Here is a 24,382-nt window from a genome sequence, read left to right as displayed (position 1 = left end):
GACATTATGGGTATCGGTTCGGGTTCGGTTTGGGTAGTTTGGGTTTTGGGTATTTCGGGTTTATAATTTATAGAATCATATAGGTATTATAAAAATTTCGGTTTGGGTTCGGTTTGGATTTTTCGGGTTCGGGTCAGTTCGGATATTTTCTTGGAATACCGAAATATACCCAATATTTTCTGGGTACGGTTCGGTATAAGTATTTTTCAATTTGATCTTGTATTTTTCACCTGTTGAGAACCGAATTACCCATATATATTTAAAATACTCCTATATATACAAGCAAGAGAAAACATAATCCAAAAGGATAATCCAAAACATAAACAAGTAGTAGAGTAGTAACATCCAAAATCAAATTTAAAAGTCTTATGAAAGCTAGAACTAGAAGTAGGTATTGAGAAAATTGAAAAAAAACATCAAGAATCAAAGGAAAGATTCACCACATCAAAGACGTCATCACCGTTTCCTAGTACGTCTTCACCGTTTCTCTGTTTGAAAGAAGAATCAGATTGTTACTAGTTAAATAGTGGTATATACTCGATCCAACGGTAATTAAGTTCCTAGTTAAGTTGTGGGACTTAATTACCTTATATCTGAAGATGATTATAGCTTCAGTTAACTTCACCATAGTTAACTTCACCATTAAATTCTGAAAGTTAATAACAAAAACATGAATGTTAATCCGAGAGATGAATGTTAATACTCAAGATTGACAAAAAAGAATATAACAAAAGAAATTACCTCTTTGAAGATTATCAAACATTTCAATATCAGCAAGAAGTTGTGCATTTGTAACAGTTTTGTCACTTGAGTTCAGCTCACACTTTAGGCACTGCTCTGTGCACATCAAGACTTCAACCATATAATGACTTAAACAGCTCATATGTGGCTCTATGACTTAACCATATAGACTTCAACCACTAGTGCTAAATGCACTTTCAGATGCAACAGAAGAAACTTGCATTGCCAACTCTAATATTCGAAACAAAGACCCAAAGCATCTAATACTCTAACTCTAAGAATAAACTAACACATCGAGATTCTTACATACATCAATCAATGAACTAAACCAACAAATGCAAATTCTTCTAACAATCAATCTGAACTAAAGTACTAAACTCCAAATTTTAAACCAAACATCAAGATAAAAAGACTTACCTTTGAATGAGTCTTAGACAACTCAGAAAGTGGAGAGACAGGAGATGAAGAAAAGAAATTTAGAGAATCCAGGTTGAGAAATTGTGAATTGCAAAATTTATTAAGGAAAAAAAATCTCGCGCATATATAGGAAGTGGAGAGGAACTGATCAACACACGATTCTTCGCAATCTCAATTTCGATTTTAATGGGGGGGGGGGGGGGTACGTAGATATATACATAGGTTTAGATATAGATATATATGGGTACTAATTGGGTATCAGGTATTACCCGATCCGAACTGATATCCAGAAGTATTTACAATCAAGATCCAATTAATATAATGTGGAAGATCCATACCCGAACCAAACCGGAGTATTTCGGTTCGGTTCTAATACGGGTATTTCGGGTCGGGTATTTTGCCCAGGCCTAAGAATGGTGATAGTTAGGCTAGTGTTTTTTTTTTCTGAGTTTGGTTCACTTTTGCGCATAGTAAGATTAATTCAAAGGATAAAAATTACTGAATTGGTTAACTATTTGTGTATATTGATATTGATCACGATTTACGTGTAGTGAGATTAACTTCACACCATCATCGTCTTCATGTCTCGACTACGGGGAATTGGTTGTTTCTTAAGTGGAAGATTTGTAGAATATCTTTCAACGAAAAAAAAAAAAATTGTACAATATGTTCTAGTCCTAACAGAAATAATAGTTTTTTTTTTCTTTTTTTGGCGATACAGAAATAACATTTTGGTTCGGTTCAATTAAGAAATGGATGTCTCGGTTAATGCAATTTGGTTCAAACAATTTTGGGCCAACAGTGTTTTGAAATTTGAGGTCGCACAAAATTGAGATGGTGACACAAAAAAGAATTGAGCTTTTTTCCAGAGCCAGCCCGGTTCGTTCACACAACCATTTTTTTTCAACACTGTTTCCAAGTGAATATAAAACAAAGTATATGGTTCATATTTCTGCTTATTATGGAGTACTTACCCAATTTGTTTTCACTTCTTAGTACCTAGTTGTAGTACACGGAGGATGCCCGGTTAATTTGTTTTCACTTCTTAGTTTATATCATCTTTAGTATATGGTGCATATTTATGCTTATATGTAATAATTTTTTCACATTTTTTGTAACATATGAGAATTATATGGGAGATTGCCCAAAAACTAAGGGGGTTGTATTGAAAGTATAATTTTAGAGGATTTTGTGGGATTTAAAAAATTTGGAATTTTGATAGATTTTTGGGAAGTTAATATGATTTATGTTAAAATTCTTTCAAATCTCACCTAAAACTATGAGATTTGGATTTATGTATTTTTAACTAAACAAATCCTCTCAAATTTTCGAGAATCTCTAAAACTTATTAAAATCCAAATCCACAAACTGTTTTGAATAACAATGGATTTTAAAGTAGATTTTTAAATCATCATTTCAATAACAGTGGATTTTAATAGACTTTTTAATAGATTTTTTAAAATTCATGATTGAATAACATAGATTTGTAAATTTTACACAAATCACTTAAAATGTCAAGTTGAATACACCCCTAAATCACAACTCTTAAACATTATATTTAAATCTTTATTTAAATATTTAAAAGCTAAATTACAATTTGTTTTCACTTCTTAGTACATGGTTTTGGTATATGGAGTATACCCGGTTTTGGTTTTTACATACCCGCTTTCGATTGTTATAATTAACTTATTAGTTTATATCATCTTTAGTATATGGTGCATATCTATGCTTATATAATAACTTTTTCATATTTTTTGTAACGTATGAGAATTATATGGGAGATTGCCCAAAAGCTACATCACAACTCTTAACATTATATTTAAATCTTTATGTGCAATGTATCACACCATATATTCCAGTCCTGAAATTTTAGTTTTAGGCTTTTAGCTAATAGAGATTATGTTATTATTTTAGGTAAAATATAATAATTTTTTTAGAAAGAGAATAGAAAGAAATAAATCTTCAAAATGGGTCCACTTTATGTTTGTGTTATCTCATTGTAAAAACTAAAAAGGGTAAGATAATCTTCCATATGAATTGGTCAAACTTTCTTTCAATCTTTAATAAAAATCTTTATTTTCCTATTTTCTAATTTGTAGTCAAATGTAATTTAAACAATATATAGTATATTATCTTTAATTAACAATAAAAAATAATTTAAAGATAATCTTCCATATGAATTGGTAAAACTTTCTTTCAATCTTTAATAAAAATCTTTATTTTCCTATTTTCTAATTTGTAGTCAAATGTAATTTAAACAATATATAGTATATTATCTTGAATTAACAATAAAAAATAATTTATAGTCACATATACATTTAACTCATTGAGATTATGTGGAATAAATATAATAGAAATATAAGATTTGGATATTCCCCAATAGCTAATTTTAATAATAGAAAATTAAAAAGTTGACTAACAGCTCCTCACATTAATTGAAATTTGTAATGTACATGTATCACAACATTTTTGCCAGCCTATAAGAGTCCATACGTTACTCTGGTTTATTTCAAACAAAACAAAAATCTTAGCTCCCTTTATAGTGTTTAGTCCTCTGTCTTGCTTTACTACTCTCACTAAACGTAATCCTTGCTTGGTCCTCTGTCTTTCTTTACTATTCTCACTAAACGTAATCTTTGCTTGGTCCTCTGTCTTGCTTTACTAGTTACTACTCTCACTAAACGTAATCTTGTTGGGTCCTCTGCCTTGCTTTGCTACTCTCGCTAAACGTAATCCTAGCTTGGTCCCCTCTGCCTTGCTTTACTACTCTCACTAAACGTAAGTCTTGTTGTGTCATTTTCCTAGATTTTTTGTCGATAATTACACTTGATTCGAAGGATTTTAACTAAAAGTTTTATGATTATCAATTCTTCAAGTCGATATAATCGATGCGATCTATAAAAAACTAATTCTCAGGGTTTGTTTTTGTTTTGTGAACAAATTTTCGGAGGGGTTTGATACTTTGATTACATATATTCATGAAATATTTGTTATCTATATTGCAAGTTCTTTTTGTTTTTTTTTTTTTGAAACATCTAATTGCATGATAATGATATGTTTTTGTTGATAATTCAAATTTAGCTTTTCTTGGAAATGGAGACAAAAGCTGGGAAACAAAACAAGAGAAGTGTTGCTGAATCAGATGATGTCTCCGGGACAAGGAGGCCAAAGCGAGCAGCAGCGTGTACAAACTTCAAGGAGAAACCTATCCGTATCTCTGAGAAATCTGCAGCTGTTGAAGCCAAGAAGCATCAGATCGTGGATGAGGAGGTCGTGGGGATCCAGTTAACTACTTCTATGGAGAGAAACCATGACCAACCTCGTCCAAATCGGAGGCTAAATGAATTCAGTTTCCATGATTCAAACGGAGTTCCACAGCCTCTGGAGATGTTGGAAGTTGATGACGTCTTTGTCGGAGGTGTTATCTTACCGTTAGATAATGACAAAGAGAAAGAAAAGGGTGTGAGGTGTCAATCTTTTGGACGAGTAGAGAACTGGAATATCTCTGGTTATGAAGATGGTTCCCCGGTGATATGGATCTCAACCGCGTTAGCCGATTACGACTGTCGTAAACCTTCTACCAGCTACAAGAAGATGTATGATTATTTCTTTGAAAAGGCTTGTGCTTGTGTGGCTGTGTATAAGCACTTGTCCAAGAATCCTCATACAAGTCTTGATGATCTTCTTGCGGCGGTTGTTAGATCGATGAACGGAAGCAAGTTCTTTTCTAGCAACGGGGCCATCCATGATTTTGTTATGTCCCAAGGAGAGTTCATATACAACCAACTAGCTGGGTTGGATGAGACAAGCTTTGTTGAGAATCCTATTCTTATCTCTCTAAGAGATGAGAGTAGTAGAGTTCACAAGGCTTTGTCTAATGTGGCTTTGTGGGTTGATGAGAGCAAGGCCTCGACATCTGGTGTTGTTGACAAGGAGATGAAATATGCCAAACTACTACAAGATGAAGAGTATAGGAAATTTCTGCAGCAGCCGAGAAGTAAGAGCACCTCAACTTCTGCTTCGAAGTTTTACGTTAAGATCAATGAAGACGAGATTGCCAATGATTATCCTCTCCCAGCTTACTATAACAGCATCATAGAAGAAGCAGACGAGCTTTTACTTTCTGATCCTGGGTACGAGGTTGATACTAGTGATCTACCTTGTAGAACACTTCACAACTGGGCTCTTTACAACTCTGAATCACGGTTGATATCTCTAGAGCTTCTACCTATGAAGCCATGTGCTGATATAGATGTCACCATCTTCGGGTCAGGTGTGGTGACTAACGATGATGGAAATGGGTTTTCTTTGGATGATTCGGAGAGCTCTACCTCTACGCAGTCGCATGATCCTGATGGGATGAATATATTCCTCAGTCAAATCAAGGAATGGATGGTAGAGTTTGGGTCAGAAATGATCTTCGTTACATTACGAACAGATATGGCATGGTAAGTTTAATATATTTCATTACAATTTTTTTTTTCTGTATTTCTTACATTTTTTCTATATTTCATTGCATGTGTTTTTGTCTTGTTTATTACAATTCTGTTTCTTGATGATGTGTCATGTATATATGCAGGTATCGACTTGGGAAACCGTCAGAACAATATGCTCCTTGGTTTGAACCTGTTATGAAAACAGCCAGGATCGGGAGGAGCATTTTGGCTTTGCTCAAGAATGAAACAAGAGCTGCTAAGCTTTCATATGCAGACGTCATAAAAAGACTATGCAATATGGAGAAGGACGATAAAGCTTACATCTCTGACAAACCATTGGATGTGGAGAGATATGTGGGCGTCCATGCACAAATTATCTTGCAGCTTCTTACAGAATATCCTGACAAGGATATAAGAAAGTGCGCATTTGTTCATGGTCTTGCAAGTAAATTGCAAGATAGGCACCACACGAAATGGGTCATCAAGAAGGAGAAAGTCTTGCAGAATGGAAAGAATAAGAATCCAAGGGCACATAGGGCATCCAAGATGAAACCCATGCAAGCTACAACAACTCGCCTTATCAACAGAATTTGGGGAGAGTTTTACTCCATGTACTCTCCAGAGGTTTTACCTGAGGAGATTGGTGAAGAAGAAAAGCCTGAAGAGCTTGAGGAGGAAGAGGAGGACGAGAATGAGGAGGATGACGCAGAGGAGACTCTGCCAGAAGCTGTTGGGGTTCAAAAGTCTCCTAGTCCTAAGAAAATCAGAGGTAGTTCTGAGAAAATGGAAGTGAAGTGGGATGGTGAGATTCTTGGAAACACTTCAGCTGGTGAGCCTCTCTATGGCAAAGCTCTTGTTGGAGGGCAAATGGTGGTTGTAGGTGATGCTATCATCTTGGAAGTTGGTGATCAAGATGAGACTCCGGCGATCTATTTTGTGGAGTACATGTTTGAAAGTGTAGATCACTGCAAGATGCTACATGGTAAACTCTTACAGAGAGGATCCAACACTGTTCTTGGGAATGCGGCTAACAAGAGGGAACTATTCTTGACTAATGAATGTCTTATAGTTCAGCTCAAGGACATAAAAGGAACAGTCGGTTTTGAGATTCGATCAAGGTCGTGGGGGCATCAGTATAGGAAGGAGAACACCATTGCGGATAGGCTCGATCGGGAAAGAGCAGAAGAAAGAAAACAAAAAGGGGTTTCAACCGATTACTACTGCAAAAGCTTGTACTCACCAGAGAAAGGTGGGTTCTTTAGTCTTCCAAGAAGTGATATGGGTCTTGGTTCTGGACTCTGCACTTCATGTAAGATAAGAGAGGATGAAGCGGAAAGGTCTAAAACAAAACTTAATGCTTCAAAGACAAACTTTTACTCCAATGGAGTCGAGTATTCTGTTGAGGATTTTGTTTACATAATCCCCAGCTACATAACTAAAGATGGATTGGAGAACGGTAGTAAGCGAAAACCTTTTATAAGGTATGGTCGAAACATTGGGCTTAGTGCTTATGTTGTTTGCCAATTGCTTGACATTGTTGTCGTAAGCGAACCTAAAAGGGCCAGTAAAGCTTCCTTCGAGGTTAAAGTAGCAAGGTTTTATAGGCCTGAGGATATTTCTGGAGAGAAGGCATATACTTCAGACATACAAGAGGTAACAACTATTTCATACAACATAAGCACTTACTTACGTAACATATATTTTAATGTTTAAAAGTTTATCATATGATAATCATCTAATCTTTTTTCTTTTCTCTTTTTGGCAATTTCTTTAGATATATTATAGCCATGATAAATATGTTCTTCCTCCAATGGCTATAAAGGGAAAATGTGAAGTAAGGAAGAAAAATCATATGCCCTTATACTGTGAACATCCAATATTAGACCATATCTTCTTCTGTGAACTTTTCTATGACTCCTCTAATGGTTCTCTCGGAAAGGTAAATATTTTAATTAATTTTGTACATATTTTTTAAAGATTATGTTTATTGTTGGTTGTGACAAATAGTTGAGCTGATGTTTCTCTTCATTGTTATGTAACAGTTGCCTTCAAATATGAAGCTGAAGTTCTCTACAAGTAAAGAAGACAAACTTTTAAGAGAAAAGAAGGGGAAAGGAGAGGAGGGTGAAGCTAGCTCTGGGATGATTGTGAAGCCTGATGAGGTACCTAAAGAGATGCGTCTAGCTACACTAGATATTTTTGCTGGATGTGGTGGCCTGTCTTATGGACTAGAAAAAGCGGGTATGTATTTATTTCTAGTCATACACTGAATCTTTTTCAAAACGCTAGAAGAAATAGTATTTATTTATATGCATGGTTTATGTGTACACAAGGTGTATCTCATACAAAGTGGGCGATCGAGTATGAAGAGCCAGCTGGGCAAGCTTTTAAGCAAAACCATCCTGAATCAACTGTTTTTGTTGACAACTGCAATGTGATTCTTAGGTAAATATCCAACAAAACATTTTAAATACATTTCCATTTAGGTTTTTCGTTGTGTACTGGATATGTTGATTGAGATTATTAATTAATTACAGGGCTATAATGGAGAAATGTGGAGATGTAGATGATTGTATCTCTACTGTGGAGGCTACTGAACTTGCAGCTAAACTTGATGAATACCAGAAGAGTACTCTTCCAGTTCCTGGTCAAGTTGATTTCATCAACGGAGGACCTCCATGTCAAGTAAATCTTTAAATTGTGTTTTTCTCTTTTTTTTTTTCCAATAAATTTATGTGGAATAAGTGAAAAGCTAAACTACTTAATCTGGACAATGTGGCAGGGGTTTTCTCGTATGAACAGGTTCAGCGACAGCACTTGGAGTAAAGTCCAGTGTGAAATGATATTGGCATTCTTGTCCTTTGCTGATTATTTCCGGCCAAAATATTTTCTTCTAGAAAATGTGAAGGGCTTCATATCATACAATGAAGGGCGTACATTTCAACTTACTCTGGCTTCTCTTCTTGAAATGGGGTACCAGGTAATATTTACTTTCTAATGGTGATAATTGTTCATCATGGATTGCACTTTTGTAGAAGTTAACGACATATGCAATGTGAGCAATATGGTTTTTTTTATACACAAGTATGTTGAAACATGCAGGTAAGATTTGGAATCTTGGAGGCAGGTGCATATGGAATATCACAACCTCGTAAAAGAGCTTTCATTTGGGCAGCTGCACCAGAAGAAGTTCTTCCACAGTGGCCTGAGCCAATGCATGTCTTTAATAACCCGGGTTTAAAAATCCCACTATCTCGAGGTTTACATTATGCTGCTGTGGAGACTACTAAATTTGGTGCACCTTTCCGCTCAATCACGGTGAGAGACACAATTGGCGATCTTCCACCAGTAAAGAACGGAGAGTCCAATATAATGAAAGAGGTATGATTTGATAATAACACCACCAGAAAAGAGTGTATATAAGTTACATTAATTACAATAACATGAACTTATATTTTTTTATTGTGTCTTGTAGTATGAAGGTGCTGATCCAGTCTCCTGGTTCCAAAAGAAGATGAGAGGAAACATAATTGTTCTTACTGATCATATATGTAAAGAGATGAACGAACTAAACCTCATTCGATGTAAGAAAATCCCAAAGAGGCCAGGTGCTGATTGGCGTGACCTGCCGGACGAAAACGTAAGTGTTACTCTTATAAATTCAACTACATAAATTCTCATTAAATCTAGACATCACTTAAAATGAAAGTTTTTATAATATTACAGGTGAAGTTATCAAATGGGCTCATGGAAAAGTTGATTCCTTCTTGTCTATCAAACAAAGCTAAGTACCACAATGGTTATAAAGGACTTTATGGTAGATTAGACTGGCAAGGCAACTTACCCATTTCCATCACCGATCCACAGCCAATGGGTAAGGTGGGAATGTGCTTCCATCCTGAACAGGACAGAATTATCACTGTCCGTGAATGCGCCCGATCTCAGGTAATAAAAGCTCTTATCTTCTTTCTTTATAGTCTGTCCCCTAGCATCATTAATAGTGTAGTGATTTTTTTTGTTTGGAAATTAAGTAATGTTTGCTTATATGATTACAACTCTTTTAAAAGAAATTAATTTGTGGTTTTATTAATAAAAACTGCAGGGCTTTCCAGATAGCTATGAGTTTTCAGGAAAGATAAAACACAAACATAGGCAGATTGGGAATGCAGTCCCTCCACCATTGGCATTTGCTCTCGGTCGGAAGCTTAAAGAAGCCCTACATCTCAAGTGCTCTCTTCAACACCAATCCTAAAAGGCACCCAAATTTGCATAATGTAAAATGAATAAGATGATTTTCTTTAAAGCCCTCCATCTCAAGACTCAAGTGTGCTCTCTTCAACACCAATCCTAAAATGTACCCATATTTGCATAATGTAAAATGAATAAGATTGATTGTCGTTTCATTTTTCATAAGTATAATCCTCTTCTTTTTTTTTTCTTCACCGTAAATATATATATACATATACTAGTATAAGTCAAAACGAAATATTGATCTGGACAAAGATATTAGTTTTTCTTAAAATTAAAATATTGATACTAGTAGTCAAACCCGACAATTAATAACGACCAAATCTGCAGAGAGGATGGACATTCAAAGATTGTGGTTAACTGTGAAACAACCTAGAGGTCACACTACCAGAATAGCTGTAATTTGTTGCCAAATTTATTTTGGGGCAATTAAATTAATTAACTAAGAAAAGTGCCTAGAGCCGATTTACGCTTTGTTTTGGGTCAAATTTAAATCCGAACGGGAGTTAACAAGCGGCGCGTGAGAAGCAAGTATGTAGAGGCGGTGGAAGCACAAGCAAATTAAAAAGGAGTGCAATAGAGCAAGTTGCATATAAGAGTCTCAAAACTTATCATAGTGTATAGCTAATGGCTCTATTCTTGGTTGATAAGAAGGTTTTGCAAATAGACTTTAACATTGCCAAATAAGATTTAGTTATTTCTGTTTCTGAATTTTAAATAAAAAATACATGAACATATGTAGTTGAAAAGTTCTTGAATAATTAAATGAGTTCAAATCACAAGGATCGGAGATCAATCATTTGAAGGTATGGTTCTCCAAGATGTGAAAGTGGCTATAAGCAAAACAATGTATTTGAGTAAAAACCACATTAGATCACCGATCAATAGAACCAAATTGTTGAATAATTGGCTAATCTCGCTCAAAGAAACACATCACCAAAACCATAATAAACAAAAAAACTTAAGTCATTTAACTGATTTCCCTACATTTCCTTTTCTTTTGCCTAGTGGGTGTATTTTTGTTAATGTGCACCACACTTGGAACATAATTGAGGAGAAGTGGCCAATTAGAATATGATGCCCCTGTAGTATCTTTATAGACTTCTTTGTATATATCCTCTCCAACAACGTAGACTCTGGTCATATATCCATCATCCATGTCAACATCAGAACACACTGCTACTTTATTCTCCTCGTCCAACAAGAAGCTTGTCACATTCACCACACTTTCTAAATTAAATCTATCATAATCCACAGTTAAGACGAAGTTGCTCCACGAAAACTCTATGCTCTCATCAATCTTATTGGTCACACATATCTGCATCACATTTGAAAAATCAAGAATGTTCTGATGTAACACCGAGAGTTTTTCTTCCTTAACAACAGATAGAGCCGCGGTATCTTCAGGATTATTACTCTGAAACGGAAGAGGAAAACGCCCGAAGCTCTCGGTTGTGAAATCAAAATACAGCATGAAAAGGCCGGTTTGTTTATCTCCAGCAACCCAGTAAGTATTTCCTTTCAAAGACATGCCGCCGCTAAATACGCCATAGTCACGGGTGAAGTAATCAAGAACCCTCCAAGAATCAGAGCTAAACTCATAGATCTCAAACTCAGCAACCCATTGTTCCTGGTCGTTTTCATAACTGCAAGACCTCAAGATTTTGAAGCTACGGCCAGAAGACTTGCTGTTTACGTATCCTAGAGCATAATAATCACCATGCCGGTAACGAGTTCTTGGTTTGATCCGCCGGGTTTGACCTGTACAGGGGTTCCAAACTACAAGTCTAGTGTATTCCTTATCAGAGCATAATATTAAACCGTCACAGTGAAAGATTTTAGATATTTTCAAATCTTTCGAGTCTTTTAGACTTGTCAATTTACCCGAAAACTCGATAGATGGATCAACGTTGTTGTGAATTCCATGGTGATCGACGCTAACTGAATGAACACCAAAATTACTCAGCAACATCAACTTACTTGCTGCTTTACCAAAGTTCTTCTTGATGAAGTTTGGATCTCTGAATAAAGCGTACCATCGTTTGCAAGTAGTTTGCAAGTTCGCTAGAGACTTGGTAGGAACCCTAGAGAGTATTTCGGATTCATCATTGTCTTTCTCGTTCTCTCTGAATCGAGTAAGAAAACGTATATATATAGATAGGAGTATACATATAAATTAGGGTTTTAGTTACAGTAATTCCGTACTATTTTTTTTGTTTAATACCTTCACGTATTCAAAGTTAATTTTAATCTGAACGGGCCGGAGATATAGCCCATTTAAATTTTGTTTGGGCCAAAACTCAAATTCGAACGGGTCTTAACCCGAACCATAGTACATCACCGCTTACGCAACCGCGACAAGAGAGTTAGGACTTTTGGGGGATTTTTTTAGTCGTGAACAAATTTTTTGCCGACCTACGGAGCCGTCGCCTCGTATATATACAAAAACCCCATCCCTAACTAACCCTTTCTTCTTCTTCTTCCAATCGATCTAGAGAGATATGTCAGGTTTGGCTTGTAATTCGTGTAACAAGGAGTTCGAAGACGACGCTGAGCAAAAGTTCCATTACAAATCCGAATGGCACCGTTACAATCTCAAGCGCAAGGTGAATACAAATCAATCTCTCCTCTTTTTTTTTTCTTGGCTTTTTGCGTTTTCCTGTTCGTTTGCGTTAAGAGTTTAATTAGCTTATAGAAATCGTGATTTGTGATTATGATACAACAACAGATTGATTTACAATAGTTTTTTGAAATGTTAATTATTATAGATAGCTGGTGTTCCTGGAGTTACAGAGTCACTATTTGAAGCTAGACAAGCTGCTATAGCTCAGGAGAAGGTCAAAGCTGTTGAAGCACCTATGCTTTATACCTGTGGGATCTGTAATAAAGGTTACAGGAGTTCCAAGGCTCATGAGCAGCATCTTAAGTCCAAGAGCCACGTTTTGAAGGCTTCGGCGAGTAACAAAGAGGAAGGTGATAAAGCGATCATCAAGCAGCTCCCTCCTCGTCGTGTTGAGAAGAACGATCCTGCTCAGTTGAAGGGTTCGATTGAGGAGGAAAGTGAAGAGAGTGAGGATGAATGGACTGAGGTTGATTCGGATGAGGATTTGGATGCGGAAATGAATGAGTCTGGTGAAGATGAAGAAGAAGAAGAAGATATGGATGAGGATGGTATCGAGTTTGAGTTGGACCCGTCTTGCTGTTTGATGTGTGATAAGAAGCATAGGACCATCGAGAAATGTATGGTTCATATGCATAAGTTTCATGGATTCTTCATTCCTGATGTCGAGTACTTGAAGGATCCTAAAGGGTTTCTAACTTACCTCGGCCTAAAGGTTTGTGTATTCTGCTTAGTCTGTCTCATCACTTTATTAGATGTTTGTTGTAACTACTTACATATATGGTTGTTGTTTCAGGTCAAGAGAGACTTTGTGTGTCTGTACTGCAATGAATTGTGCCGTCCATTCAGCAGTTTGGAAGCTGTTCGAAAACACATGGAAGCCAAAGGTCATTGCAAAGTGCATTATGGTGATGGTGGTGATGAAGAAGATGCAGAGCTAGAAGAGTTCTATGACTACAGCAGCAGGTTCCAGTTCTTCTGCTTTCTCCTCTGTTGGGTATCTTATTTACCTAACCTCATCTAAATGTGCTTGAACTAATTGTTTCTTCTTTTTGATGTGTGTTTGTGCAGTTATGTGAATGGAGACGAAAATCAGATGGTTGTGTCCGGTGAGTCAGTGAACACTGTAGAGCTTTTGGGTGGGTCTGAGTTTGTGATCACCAAGAGAACCGATAACAAAGTAACCTCTAGGACTCTCGGGTCTAGAGAATTCATGCGCTACTACAAACAGAAGCCACCCCCGTCTTCTCAGAAGAACCTTGTCAACTCTTTAACCTCGAGGTTTGTCTTTTACCCATCAGAGATCATTTCTCTCTCTGTTTGTCTAAAATTAGCATTGCATAATCTGACTTGAAATGAAATCTTAAACACAGGTACAAGAGAATGGGTCTAGCAACAGTGCATTCGAAGGAGGATATAGTGAGGATGAAGGTGCTAAGAGAGATGAACAAAAGAGGAGCAAGAAGCAGTGTCAGGCTGGGAATGAAGAGCAACGTCATCAGAAATCTGCCCAACAACGTCACTTATTAAGTTGTTGCTCCTCAAAACATTCAGGTCTCTCCTCTTTGTTTGATTCTGTAATGCATCATCTTATCGTGAGATCACAGGACATAATTTTGTGGAACTTGTGTTGGCGAGTGAATCCAGAACCTATCCAAGTTTTTTTCATTAGTACCAAAGTATCGTAGGCCTATTGTGGTCCCTTTTTGTCCGGTTTAGTCTTTTGAAAGTGTTACGTTTTGGCTGAGTTTGCTGTCTGTATCTCTTGCCCAGTACTTTGTATTTCTTTTTCTTGTTAACCACTATTACACAGTCTATACTCTACTACACTAATCTCTAAGTATTCTGGTAAAAAGATTAGGGGCTAATCTATTTTTCTTTATCCTCCAAGGAGTAAGGGCAATTTTGGCTTCGATTGGTAATCCAGTTGCTGATATATTGTTACCACATACACCAATCGGGAACACAGTAAAATCCAAAGCATTATGAAATCAACTTGGTAAACGGTACCAAAGTTTTTTTTTCCCAATCTCTATGATATCACTAGTAGATGATTGAGCTTAGACTTAGAGGTTAACACGAAAGATTATTGTTCTCGATTTTATTCTCTCTATAACGTGATACATAGCTTTCATACACTACCGTTCGAGTTGTCACCTGCCCAAATCCCTCTAAACCGAAACTTTTGAGCCGACGAATAAACTGAACTGAGAGTAAACCAAGAACCAATATCAATTATTATTGTCTAAAAATCTCTGAAAATTTTATGAATTCACAATTCTTAATTTAAAATTAATTAGTTTTCTACAGCAATTAAAATTGATTAATTTCTAAATAGGAAACGAGCGGACTATTAACCCTAAATAGGCGGGAAGCTCTGAACAAAATTGGAGGGAAAATTCCCCCAAAAAGAAAAACTCAATTCGTCGGTCTCTTTATCACTTCTCACTTCTCAATCTCTTCAGTAAGTAATACCTTAGGGTTTTCCGATTTCCTAAAGCTTCGAAAAATGTTCTCCAGCAGCCAATTCGAGCCTAACTCAGCCTTCTCCGGCGGCGGATTCATGTCTTCTCAGGCCTACGAATCCTCTTCCTCTACCGCTAAGGTAATTTTAATCACATCTTCCCTTTTTCTCTTAATTTGAACCGATCGAAAGTTTCAGAAACAATTGATTGATTTTCGCACTAGATTGATTCGATTTAGCTAAATCCGATTTGTGAAAAATATTGCAGAATCGTGAGTTTCAAGGTCTTGTTCCGGTGACGGTGAAGCAAATCACCGAATGTTTTCAATCCGGTGGTGAGAAATCTGGTCTCGTCATCAATGGGATCTCACTTACAAACGTACATGAATCAATCTCACCAAATTCTAGATTTCTACTGTATTTAGTTATATATAAGGATACTCAATTGTGTGATGTTTTGATTTGTAGGTCTCACTTGTTGGTCTAGTGTGTGACAAAGATGATTCAAAAGTCACAGAAGTTAGATTCACTCTTGATGATGGTACAGGACGTATCGACTGTAAAAGATGGTATACAAACACAGAAGCTAGTGCAAAGAGTTGTTTTTTTTTTTAGGTGAAGTTTGTATAATTTGGTGTTGTTTTTTTCGTTTGTTTATAGGGTGAATGAAACTTTCGACGCTAGAGAAATGGAGTCTGTGCGGTTAGTATCTTTTTGGTTTTGTTGTCTGATTGATATTTGGTGAAGATTACATTTGTTTTGGATGTGTTTTCTAATGGGAGAGCTTGTGAAAACAGTGATGGAACTTATGTGCGTCTCAATGGTCATTTGAAGACGTTTCAGGGGAAAACTCAGCTTCTTGTTTTCTCAGTCAGGTATGTTTTTTGATGGAACCTTTTGGCATTTGCAATAGATTTTGGTATGTTCTACTTACGTTTGTTAGAGATATGTGAAATCATATTTTGAGTATTAAAAGATTGTTTTTGTTTTTGCAGGCCGATAATGGACTTCAATGAGGTTACCTTTCACTACATTGAGTGTATACACTTCTACTCCCAGAACTCTGAATCAAAGGTAATAGAAAATGGAATAAAGCAAAAGATTAACTTTGTTGTTGTAAGATCACACATTTCAATCAATGCTCTCTGACATGTGTTTTCTCAACAGGGGCAACAAGCTGGTGATGTTACTCAGTCGGTTAACACCACGTTTCAAGGTGGATCAAACACAAACCAGGCAGTACCATTGAACCCTGTACGTTGAGATTCACCAACTATTTTTTTGGTTTTCTTCATGACATATGATTTGCTTTCTTAAAATATCATTGTTGTTGCTCTCTTTTTAGGTGGTGTCCTCTCAAAACGATGGGAATGGTCGCAAGAACTTAGATGACATGATTCTAGACTATCTAAAGCAACCTGCTTGCACGTGAGTTTGAGTTTGCTTTACCTTGCACCACTTCGAATCAAAACTCATTATGCTTGCATGTAACTTTGACTCTGCTGCGCACATTGCACCACCTCTAAAGTCGGCCTGATAATTGTTATTTGTTCATTGCAGAGCAAGACAACAGGGGATACACATTGATGAAATTGCTCAGCAATTGAAGATCCCAAAGAACAAGCTAGAGTATGCTCTTTTCTCCTCTCTCCTTATAACCTCTATATCTCTTTACTGTCAAAGTTGTTGTGTTCATGAGTTTGCTTTGTTTTCTTTCTGGTGTGGTGTATGTATAGGGGCGTTATTCAATCACTAGAAGGAGATGGTCTGATATACTCGACAATCGATGAGTATCACTTCAAGCACGTCGAGCTTTGATCTTATCTAAAAGTCATCTAGAGTTTGGTTAATCCGTAGATAAAGAGTCATTAGTATTGTCTGGTGATTTGAGAGATGTTTTCAATATCTAGAACCTAGGATCACGTCTAGTTCAATTCGGAAACTTTGGTATTGTTGGATTGTTTCCTTGTTTCCTTCAATTTGGTAAACCGACATCAAAAAGTTCGAAGTTGCTTCTTTTTTTTCTGAAACAAAATGTGTGTGATGAGACATGTTGCAGACTGAATCAAACTTGTAGATGAAATTATAAATTTGAACTTCAAGTCTAAAAAAATCTTAATTTTCATTAAATCAAACAGCATTACATGTTGCAAACAAAAACATTTATCAATATCGTTACATAAAAAAAGAAAAAAACACACACACACAAATTAGCAAAAATCATTAAGACCACAAAATAATACATTGAAACCCTAATTAGACTCCGTTTCACGCTGGTCGTTAATCAACTAGTTTGCGACAGAGAGGGCATGAGCAATCTTGCTGATTATGTCGATCTCTCCACTTATTGAAACAATCGTTATGATAACAATGCGAGCAGTGAGGCATCTGGCAGTAATCCTCGGTTCTAGACAGATCCAGATCTTCCAAACTGATGGCACAAGTACTCTCCAAATTTGTTGCAGACGGAGCAGAGTAACAAGGCACAACGTTGTACACCTTCTGTGTCAGTTTAACAGTACCTGTCATGAATAAAGGTTGTTGTGGCAAGTTAGAACTTTTGCTTCTCTGTCGTAGGGCTTGGACAACAATCTCATCAGCTATGTATTCGGACAAGAGACCATCGTGGAGTTGGCTATGGAGGGTTCGATAGACTTCCTTTGGCTCGAAGGTTCGGAGTTTCAGAATAAATTTTGAGTCTGGACCTGGTGGAGAATTACGGTAAGATCCGACACTCTTGATGCTATGATGATCATCGTTCTTCTCTATAATAAACTCCTCGAAGTACCCTCTCTTTACAGTGATTCTCACCGTGCTTAATAACCCTAACGACGGATCTTGAGACGTAGCTTCTACATTAACATCGAGTCTGATTGATTCAGTATCCATTGTCGGAGTGAAATCAGAAAAAATAAAACTCAGAAACAGAGTGAAAGATGGATGAGTCGTAAAAGATTAGATGAGATTGTGAAGAAGGTTTAGTGTGTGTTGTGTTATATTTATAGAGAAGCAAAACTCTGTTTATATAATTTTGTTCTGACTCCTAACGCGTTAATGTAATTTCCTTTTGTTTGTTTTTCCTTTCTTAGTTTCTTAATTTCCTTTTCTTTTTCGTTAAAGCAATTTTTGATTAACGTTCGTTAATTTATTTGTTAAATTTCCTTTTTGCTTGTTGGTAAAACATATCTCGTTATACGAACTTAAACCAAATTAGGTTTCCTATGGTTTGCCGGTTTACTATGTGGTTTATAACTTTATTTATTCAACCTAACAAAACAAAAACAGAGAATCTATCTTAACAGTGTAATTAAATTTTGCATCGTTGTTGTAAGATTATTATTTACATCGTTGTTGTAAGATTATTATTCTTAATACTAACTAAGATTAGAAAGATTTTGTTAACAATTATTATTCATAAACTAACTAAGATATAGATTTAATATGATGCATATGCAATTTATTGATATAAATATAGTACCTCTTATCACTTGAGATAGAGTGAGTAAAATTAAAATCCGATTTATTATGATAAAAGGATACTTAAAGTGTATTGCAAAATAAAATTGTACAGAGTTGAAATCCGATTTAAAACAAAAATACTAGATTAAATCTAAAAAAGTGTGTGGATTACATTCAAAATTCAAATATCATCAACAAAAATTAACATTTATGTCTTTAAAACTATTAACTACAAATACTTTATCTAATTAATCTAGGAATTTGTTAAAACTGATCATAATCTAATAATTTTGGAATCAATCAGTTAAACTAGTTAGCTGAAACCATTAGTTACCTGGTGAACCCCCTAACAGAGGCCCTGTCACTACTAAATAAAGATTATGGACTACAAATCTTCAACGTTGATCTCTATATTTCTTCTATTTTATGTTGTAACATCTCATCATTCTTTGAATAAATTAACAGATCTCAATATCAGTCCCTAAAACCAAAGGTACAAAATAAAACAGTCTAAAGCCAAATATAGAGGTAACAACAATAATGTCAAGTTCAAATTTAGCCAGCACAAATATATAAGTAAATGTCTCGGCACCATTAATCTTGAACGCTTCTTTAAGTCTGTATATATACCCAAGCTGATCCTCCTATTGCAAACTCAGGCTTTGAGGTTTGAGCTTTTAATATAGAACATAAGGGGTAATAAATAACAACACCCAAAAATGGGTCTCAAAGTCTCCTCTTCTCTCCTCTGTCTCGCCATCTTACTCGCTGTTTCCTCCGTTGTATCAGCGGTTAACATAACCCGAGCGCTCGAGAAATACCCTGAATTCAGCAGCATGACTGAGCTTTTTGCCAAGACGGAGCTCACGCCGATTATCAACAAACGTCAGACCATCACCGTGCTGGCTCTTAGCAACGACGCTATTGGTTCCATCTCTGGTAGACCCGAGGAAGAGCTCAAGAACATCCTTATGAACCATGTGGTTCTTGACTACTTTGATGAGCTCAAGCTCAAGGCTCTCAAAGACAAGAGCACATTGCTCACTACCCTTTACCAGTCCACCGGTTTGGGACAACAGCAAAACGGTTTCCTCAACTGCACCAAATCTAACGGAAAGATTTACTTCGGTTCCGGTGTGAAAGGCGCTCCCCAAACCGCTGAGTACATTACGACAGTTTTCCGTAACCCATACAATCTCTCTGTGGTTCAGATCAGCATGCCCATTGTGGCTCCTGGACTTGGTGCTCCGGTTAAGGTTCCTCCACCCCCACCCATGTCTTCGCCACCAGCTCCATCTCCCAAGAAGGGTGCTGCCACTCCAGCTCCTGGACCAGCCGAGGAAGAAGATTACGCAGACTCTCCTCCGGGTTTAGCTCCAGAGACCGCACCCGCATCAGCACCATCAGAATCTGATTCACCAGCTCCGGCACCAGAGAAGTCTGGTAAGAAAAAGATGCCAGCAGCTGACGAGGCTGAACCACCTTCTTCTGCGTCTAACACTGGCTTGAACTTTGGTGCTGTCCTTGTTATCGGGTTTGTTGCTAGCTTTGCTGGGTTCTAAGATGGATTAAGACAGAGTGCGTCAAGGGCAATAAACTGAAAATGAGACTCGCCAATAGACAGAGACAATGGTGATATGAAGTGGATCAATTACACTAACAATTTCTACCCACATTATTGTACCTCAATCATATATCATTAGGAAAAAGTGTGATGTTCTATCTTGTGAAACTTGTATTACCAAAATGTAACTAAATGTTATATCTTCATCCATCCGATCCACAGCATAACTAACGTTTGCTTCAAACTAGCAGAGTAGCATTACGAAGACGACTTAATACCAAACTACATAACTCATTTCAAATCAACCAAATATATCAGAAATTTTTAGCTTCAATAACCTGCACAAAGCCGATCAAGCACTGCAAATGATGAACAGGTGGTTAAAGGGTTTTCACCAAACCATTAAAAATTAATCCTAAAAAGTCTTGCAGTTGCTCTAGATAGTCAAATATTAAAGCCTATTTGCCGATGGCTGAGGAATAGACAAAAGACTCAGCATTGATAGAAACTCTATTACTTCTATGTCATTTAATCTTCTCCACGATGTCCTTAATGACCTCTTCCATGTTCAGTTCCTTCATCAGTGTAAATGGGCGCTTCATACCCTACACAAGAAAGTCAAATCATCTTCTATATACCTCTAAAAAATTACAAACGTGAAAGCAAAAAAAATTCTTATTGTATACCTAGTCACTAACAATCTGATCTAGTAGTTATTTTTGTTTCAAAGGACTTAGCACGAAGCTCAAACAAGCCAAAACGGTACTTAGAAACGTAGCAGGGTGAAAACATAAAGTAAACCACATTAGTGATCAGTCGACTCTGATCATCAATATTTGTGGGTGCTTACGGATCTAAAAATTGATTTCCAATTTCAAAAGCATGCCATGAAAGAAACTGCTTTATGAGAAGTAGAACGGAAAAGATGAGAAAAACTCAATTCAAATGGAACAAAGCCACTCACAGAAGTGTGAACAAATTAGTATAAGAATGAAGTAGCTTACCAAAAGACTGATAAATGTTTCACCACCTTCCTCTCGAATCTCAAGGCAACCACGCCTTGGCTGTTAAAGCAGATCAGAAAAGGGAAAAAAAAATTAGCATAGTAATGCACCACATATTGTGTCAAAACATCCTCAAAACAATCATAAACAACAAGCATTTATAACAATCACATATATACATCTGCAAGGATTCACTACCTTATCAGGATTCACAGTCACAATGATGCCAGGAACAGCTTCCTCCAAACCTTCCTTCACCTGATTTGCCCTCTCCTTGAATGATTTGCATTGTTTGCTTCATGAAAACCACAGCAAAAACTTCACTTAAAGGTAACGAAGACAATAGCATCATTCAAACACAATAGGCTTAGATTTCTCTCCTCAAACATCACACCAATTACAATCAAGATGACTTCAATTTCTCAGAATGTGTGTAAGATTTCAAAGAACGAAAAAACCTAACAACAAGATAAAGAGTAAACCCTAGAACCACTAAATTTTCAAAGAAGACAAAAATCCAAAAGATTTAGCTTCAAAATCGGAGAACAAAAAGCCCTAAGTACTCGCTTCTACATTTTCCCCCAAATTTCTCCAAAAAAAAAAAAAAACCCTAAAAATAAGGAAGAAGACATTTCGTTTACCAGTGCTCGATCACAATCTTCTTCTTCCCAGAGTCATCTTCTTCGTTTGCTTCCTCTGCAGCATCATCTTCACCATGTTCCTCCTCCTCTTTCTCGACTTTCACAGTGACCTCTTCTTCTTCTTCTTCTTCGTTTTCTTTCTTAAGCTTCGTCGCCGCTGCTCCACCATCCTTCGCTTTCGTCTTCCTTTTCTTCTTCTCAGGAGATTCGAGCTGAACAAGCTTAGAAGAAGAACCACTTCGCCGAGTGTCACTTCGAGTCTTCCGATCCATGCTTCGAAGCACTCTTGTCGACGGCGTAGTAGTAGCTACAGCTTTACCTTTTCCTTCTCCGTCAACCTTACTCTTCGGCGGCGCCATTTGTACGGTAAAGAGAGAGAGAGAGAGAGAGAGAGAGAGAGAGAAAAAAGCTCCGTCGCCAAAACCAAAAAACCTCCGCACTCTCTCTCTCTTCTCTCTCTAGATATTTTCACCCTTTTCAACCGTTCGTTTTTATATATTTTATTTTTTTTACCCATTTAAAAGTTAAAAGACGATAGAGGCGGGGTTAAAAGATTAAAGTTACCCTTGGAAAGACACGTCATCGTAAATTTTGAATAGACGGTCAAGATTAACTATGGAGTAATAATAAAAGACTGACACTGTTACAATTGTTGTGTGATCATAAAAAAGGAGTGTGACAATGGTTGTGGTGTGTTGGAATTAGGCGACATATCATTATTTTTTTTTAACACACCATGACGTTTTACTTCTAAAGATTAAGACCACATGCTGTTTTTGGTTATTAATCAAATGTAAAAAAATTGGTTGCTGAAGCCGTTCTTACAATTGGTCCTCTCAAGAGTAGATGATGTGTTGGTTCTTGGAAATTGTTATGTTATTAATGATTTTTTTTTATATATATACATATATATAAATATTTCAAATAATTGTAAATATGTTTAATCATAATTGTTAATAATCAAAACTATATTTATCCCTAATCGTAACCGTGACCATAGTTATCCTAGCACAAATTTGTGTGATTGAAGGCTGATAAATCGAAAATGAAGTTTCGACAATGATCTGAACAAACTTAGCATCGATATATATTGGTATAAGAACCAAGTGATTTCAATTCTTAAAGTCAGATCCAAGCATACTAAGTTAGGGTCCATAGCTTTGATCTACCGATTTTCCCCCCTTTTAAAAACTTGTTTTCAAGAGTTTTCAAACCGCTAATATTTGAAACTGAAACAATATATAAGCTTCACTAATGTAACAATGTATGTATAATTCTATATTCGTCGATGTCGTAGATGTATGTATTTGAATATTTGATTGCTTTCATAAGATGATAATAATAATATCACTCAAAGGCACGTTCCCCCGATAAATTTATGAGGGGTTAAGTGATAAGTAGGACTAAAATAGGAAGAATGTATATATGTTCATTAATCACGATAATTAAAAGGTTTTGAAAAGCCCCTCAAACAAGCCAAAACGGTACTTAGAAAATGTAGCAAAGTGAAAACATAAAGTAAAACACAAAATTTATAAGTCGATACTACTATTGGGATTGGACTACAAGGTACGTGTCCATCTCGAAAGATTGTTCCTTGCAAATTTGTGCAAACAATTATTAAATTTAGATAAAAGTCAAATCAGAAATAAATATATGTATGAAGATTTTTATTGATAATTATACGGTAAAAAAATACCAGAATTATATATGAAGTGTGCTACAAGTAGCATACCAAGCATGAATTCCGCATCAATCAAATCCTTTTTTCCATGAATGTGTCACTTTCTGGATTAAGTAGATATGTTTGTATCAACTTGTAATTCACTAATAATATATTACTTTTTCTCGTCATTTTTTTATGGAATTACCAAAACAGTTTTTAAATTACATTAGATATGTCTCCGGTAATATATATAACCACAAGTGGAGCTAGGTTGTGGTGAGTCAGTGGCTCAGTTGTAACACATCGATGAACGTTCACACACCTCGGTGGATACTACCAAAACATACATGTATCCGTATCAATCAAATTACGTTACGTTTGTAACAATTTGTGTAGGTGTCCGCCATGCAATATTCAGAACGACTAAATTTAGAGTTCTTAGAAATAAAGAATTTTTAACATCACTATTCACTAATAAGATGTAAAAGTTTTATTGGGGGAAAAAAAAAATGGATCTGCTATAGGATGCAAAAATGAACCCAATTAATAAGTACATCATATAGCACAAAGTGCCACTATAGTTTTTATTATCATGCATATATAATATTTGATTTTTGAAACTTACAAAGTCATGCAAAAATGAAAATATTTTCTATTATCATGCATACGTAGTTTTGATTTTAATTTTGAAAATTACATAGTCATGCAAAAATGAAAATATTTTCTATTATCATGAAAATATTTTCTATTATTATGCATATATTGTTTTGATTTTTGAAAATTACACAGTCATGCAAATCTACTTAATTAAGATTGTTTTCTAACGGAAATTTTTAATAATTCTTCGTAGTAAAAAGTGGTTACCCAATAACGTATTAGAATAGGAGTTAATATAACACACGCAAAGATGATTTGATGAGATGAACGTGTCGTAATTTCTTGTACGAGTGAGTATATCTTAACATTTTGAAAATTTTGAACTGTAAACAGATTATAACAATCTTTTAACATATTTTTGCTAATAAAAAAATCGTTATACGTAATGGTGATAGCTTCGGAGGAAACATTAAGACTAAAATGTACAAAGAACGGTAGGTTCCTAATGATCGGGACACTCGTCAT

General features: G+C 36.0%; 6 protein-coding genes and 1 pseudogene across 6 annotated transcripts; 4 read left to right on the top strand and 3 right to left on the bottom strand.

Annotated features, from left to right (window-relative positions):
* The first annotated feature begins 3,639 nt into the window (after nt 1–3,639).
* On the top strand, nt 3,640–10,028 carry LOC104752090 (DNA (cytosine-5)-methyltransferase 2-like). Its single transcript, XM_087491421.1, has 12 exons — nt 3,640–3,936; nt 4,240–5,606; nt 5,738–7,247; nt 7,369–7,533; nt 7,637–7,835; nt 7,928–8,039; nt 8,132–8,279; nt 8,377–8,574; nt 8,697–8,975; nt 9,070–9,234; nt 9,321–9,539; nt 9,697–10,028. Exons 2-12 carry the CDS (start codon nt 4,252–4,254, stop codon nt 9,844–9,846), a joined length of 4,500 nt encoding a protein of 1,499 aa, XP_087347547.1. The 5' UTR covers nt 3,640–3,936; nt 4,240–4,251; the 3' UTR covers nt 9,847–10,028.
* A 784-nt stretch (nt 10,029–10,812) lies between these two features.
* Nucleotides 10,813–11,919, bottom strand: LOC104753961 (putative F-box/kelch-repeat protein At3g17540 pseudogene; annotated as a pseudogene).
* Nucleotides 11,920–12,188: 269 nt separating this feature from the next.
* Nucleotides 12,189–14,277, top strand: LOC104752089 (cytoplasmic 60S subunit biogenesis factor REI1 homolog 2). Its single transcript, XM_010474156.3, has 5 exons — nt 12,189–12,448; nt 12,611–13,177; nt 13,259–13,428; nt 13,534–13,743; nt 13,836–14,277. Exons 1-5 carry the CDS (start codon nt 12,344–12,346, stop codon nt 13,990–13,992), a joined length of 1,209 nt encoding a protein of 402 aa, XP_010472458.2. The 5' UTR covers nt 12,189–12,343; the 3' UTR covers nt 13,993–14,277.
* Nucleotides 14,278–14,413: 136 nt separating this feature from the next.
* Nucleotides 14,414–16,961, top strand: LOC104752087 (replication protein A 32 kDa subunit A-like). The gene is made up of 10 exons (XM_010474155.3): nt 14,414–15,067; nt 15,195–15,305; nt 15,395–15,495; nt 15,587–15,628; nt 15,724–15,801; nt 15,922–16,000; nt 16,094–16,180; nt 16,272–16,354; nt 16,487–16,555; nt 16,663–16,961. Exons 1-10 carry the CDS (start codon nt 14,972–14,974, stop codon nt 16,742–16,744), a joined length of 828 nt encoding a protein of 275 aa, XP_010472457.1. The 5' UTR covers nt 14,414–14,971; the 3' UTR covers nt 16,745–16,961.
* Nucleotides 16,962–17,206: 245 nt separating this feature from the next.
* On the bottom strand, nt 17,207–17,815 carry LOC104752086 (uncharacterized). Its single transcript, XM_010474154.3, has one exon. The coding sequence runs from the start codon at nt 17,813–17,815 to the stop codon at nt 17,207–17,209; it is 609 nt and encodes a 202-aa protein (XP_010472456.2).
* Nucleotides 17,816–19,042: 1,227 nt separating this feature from the next.
* Nucleotides 19,043–22,109, bottom strand: LOC104752085 (uncharacterized). Its single transcript, XM_010474152.3, has 4 exons — nt 21,595–22,109; nt 21,152–21,248; nt 20,954–21,013; nt 19,043–20,554 (listed from the first exon to the last, which is right to left on the bottom strand). The coding sequence occupies exons 1-4, from the start codon at nt 21,951–21,953 to the stop codon at nt 20,474–20,476; spliced, it is 597 nt and encodes a 198-aa protein (XP_010472454.2). The 5' UTR covers nt 21,954–22,109; the 3' UTR covers nt 19,043–20,473.
* LOC104752084 (fasciclin-like arabinogalactan protein 3) lies at nt 19,105–20,159 on the top strand. The gene has a single exon (XM_010474150.3). The coding sequence runs from the start codon at nt 19,105–19,107 to the stop codon at nt 19,945–19,947; it is 843 nt and encodes a 280-aa protein (XP_010472452.1). The 3' UTR covers nt 19,948–20,159.
* Nucleotides 22,110–24,382: the final 2,273 nt, after the last annotated feature.

The sequence above is a fragment of the Camelina sativa genome, chromosome 16, assembly GCF_030686135.1.
Source record: "Camelina sativa cultivar CO46 ecotype springtype chromosome 16, ASM3068613v1".
Classification (NCBI taxonomy): Eukaryota; Viridiplantae; Streptophyta; class Magnoliopsida; order Brassicales; family Brassicaceae; genus Camelina; species Camelina sativa.
The sequence above is the reverse complement of the archived record's forward strand: the minus strand, read 5'-3'. Positions and strand labels throughout refer to the sequence as shown.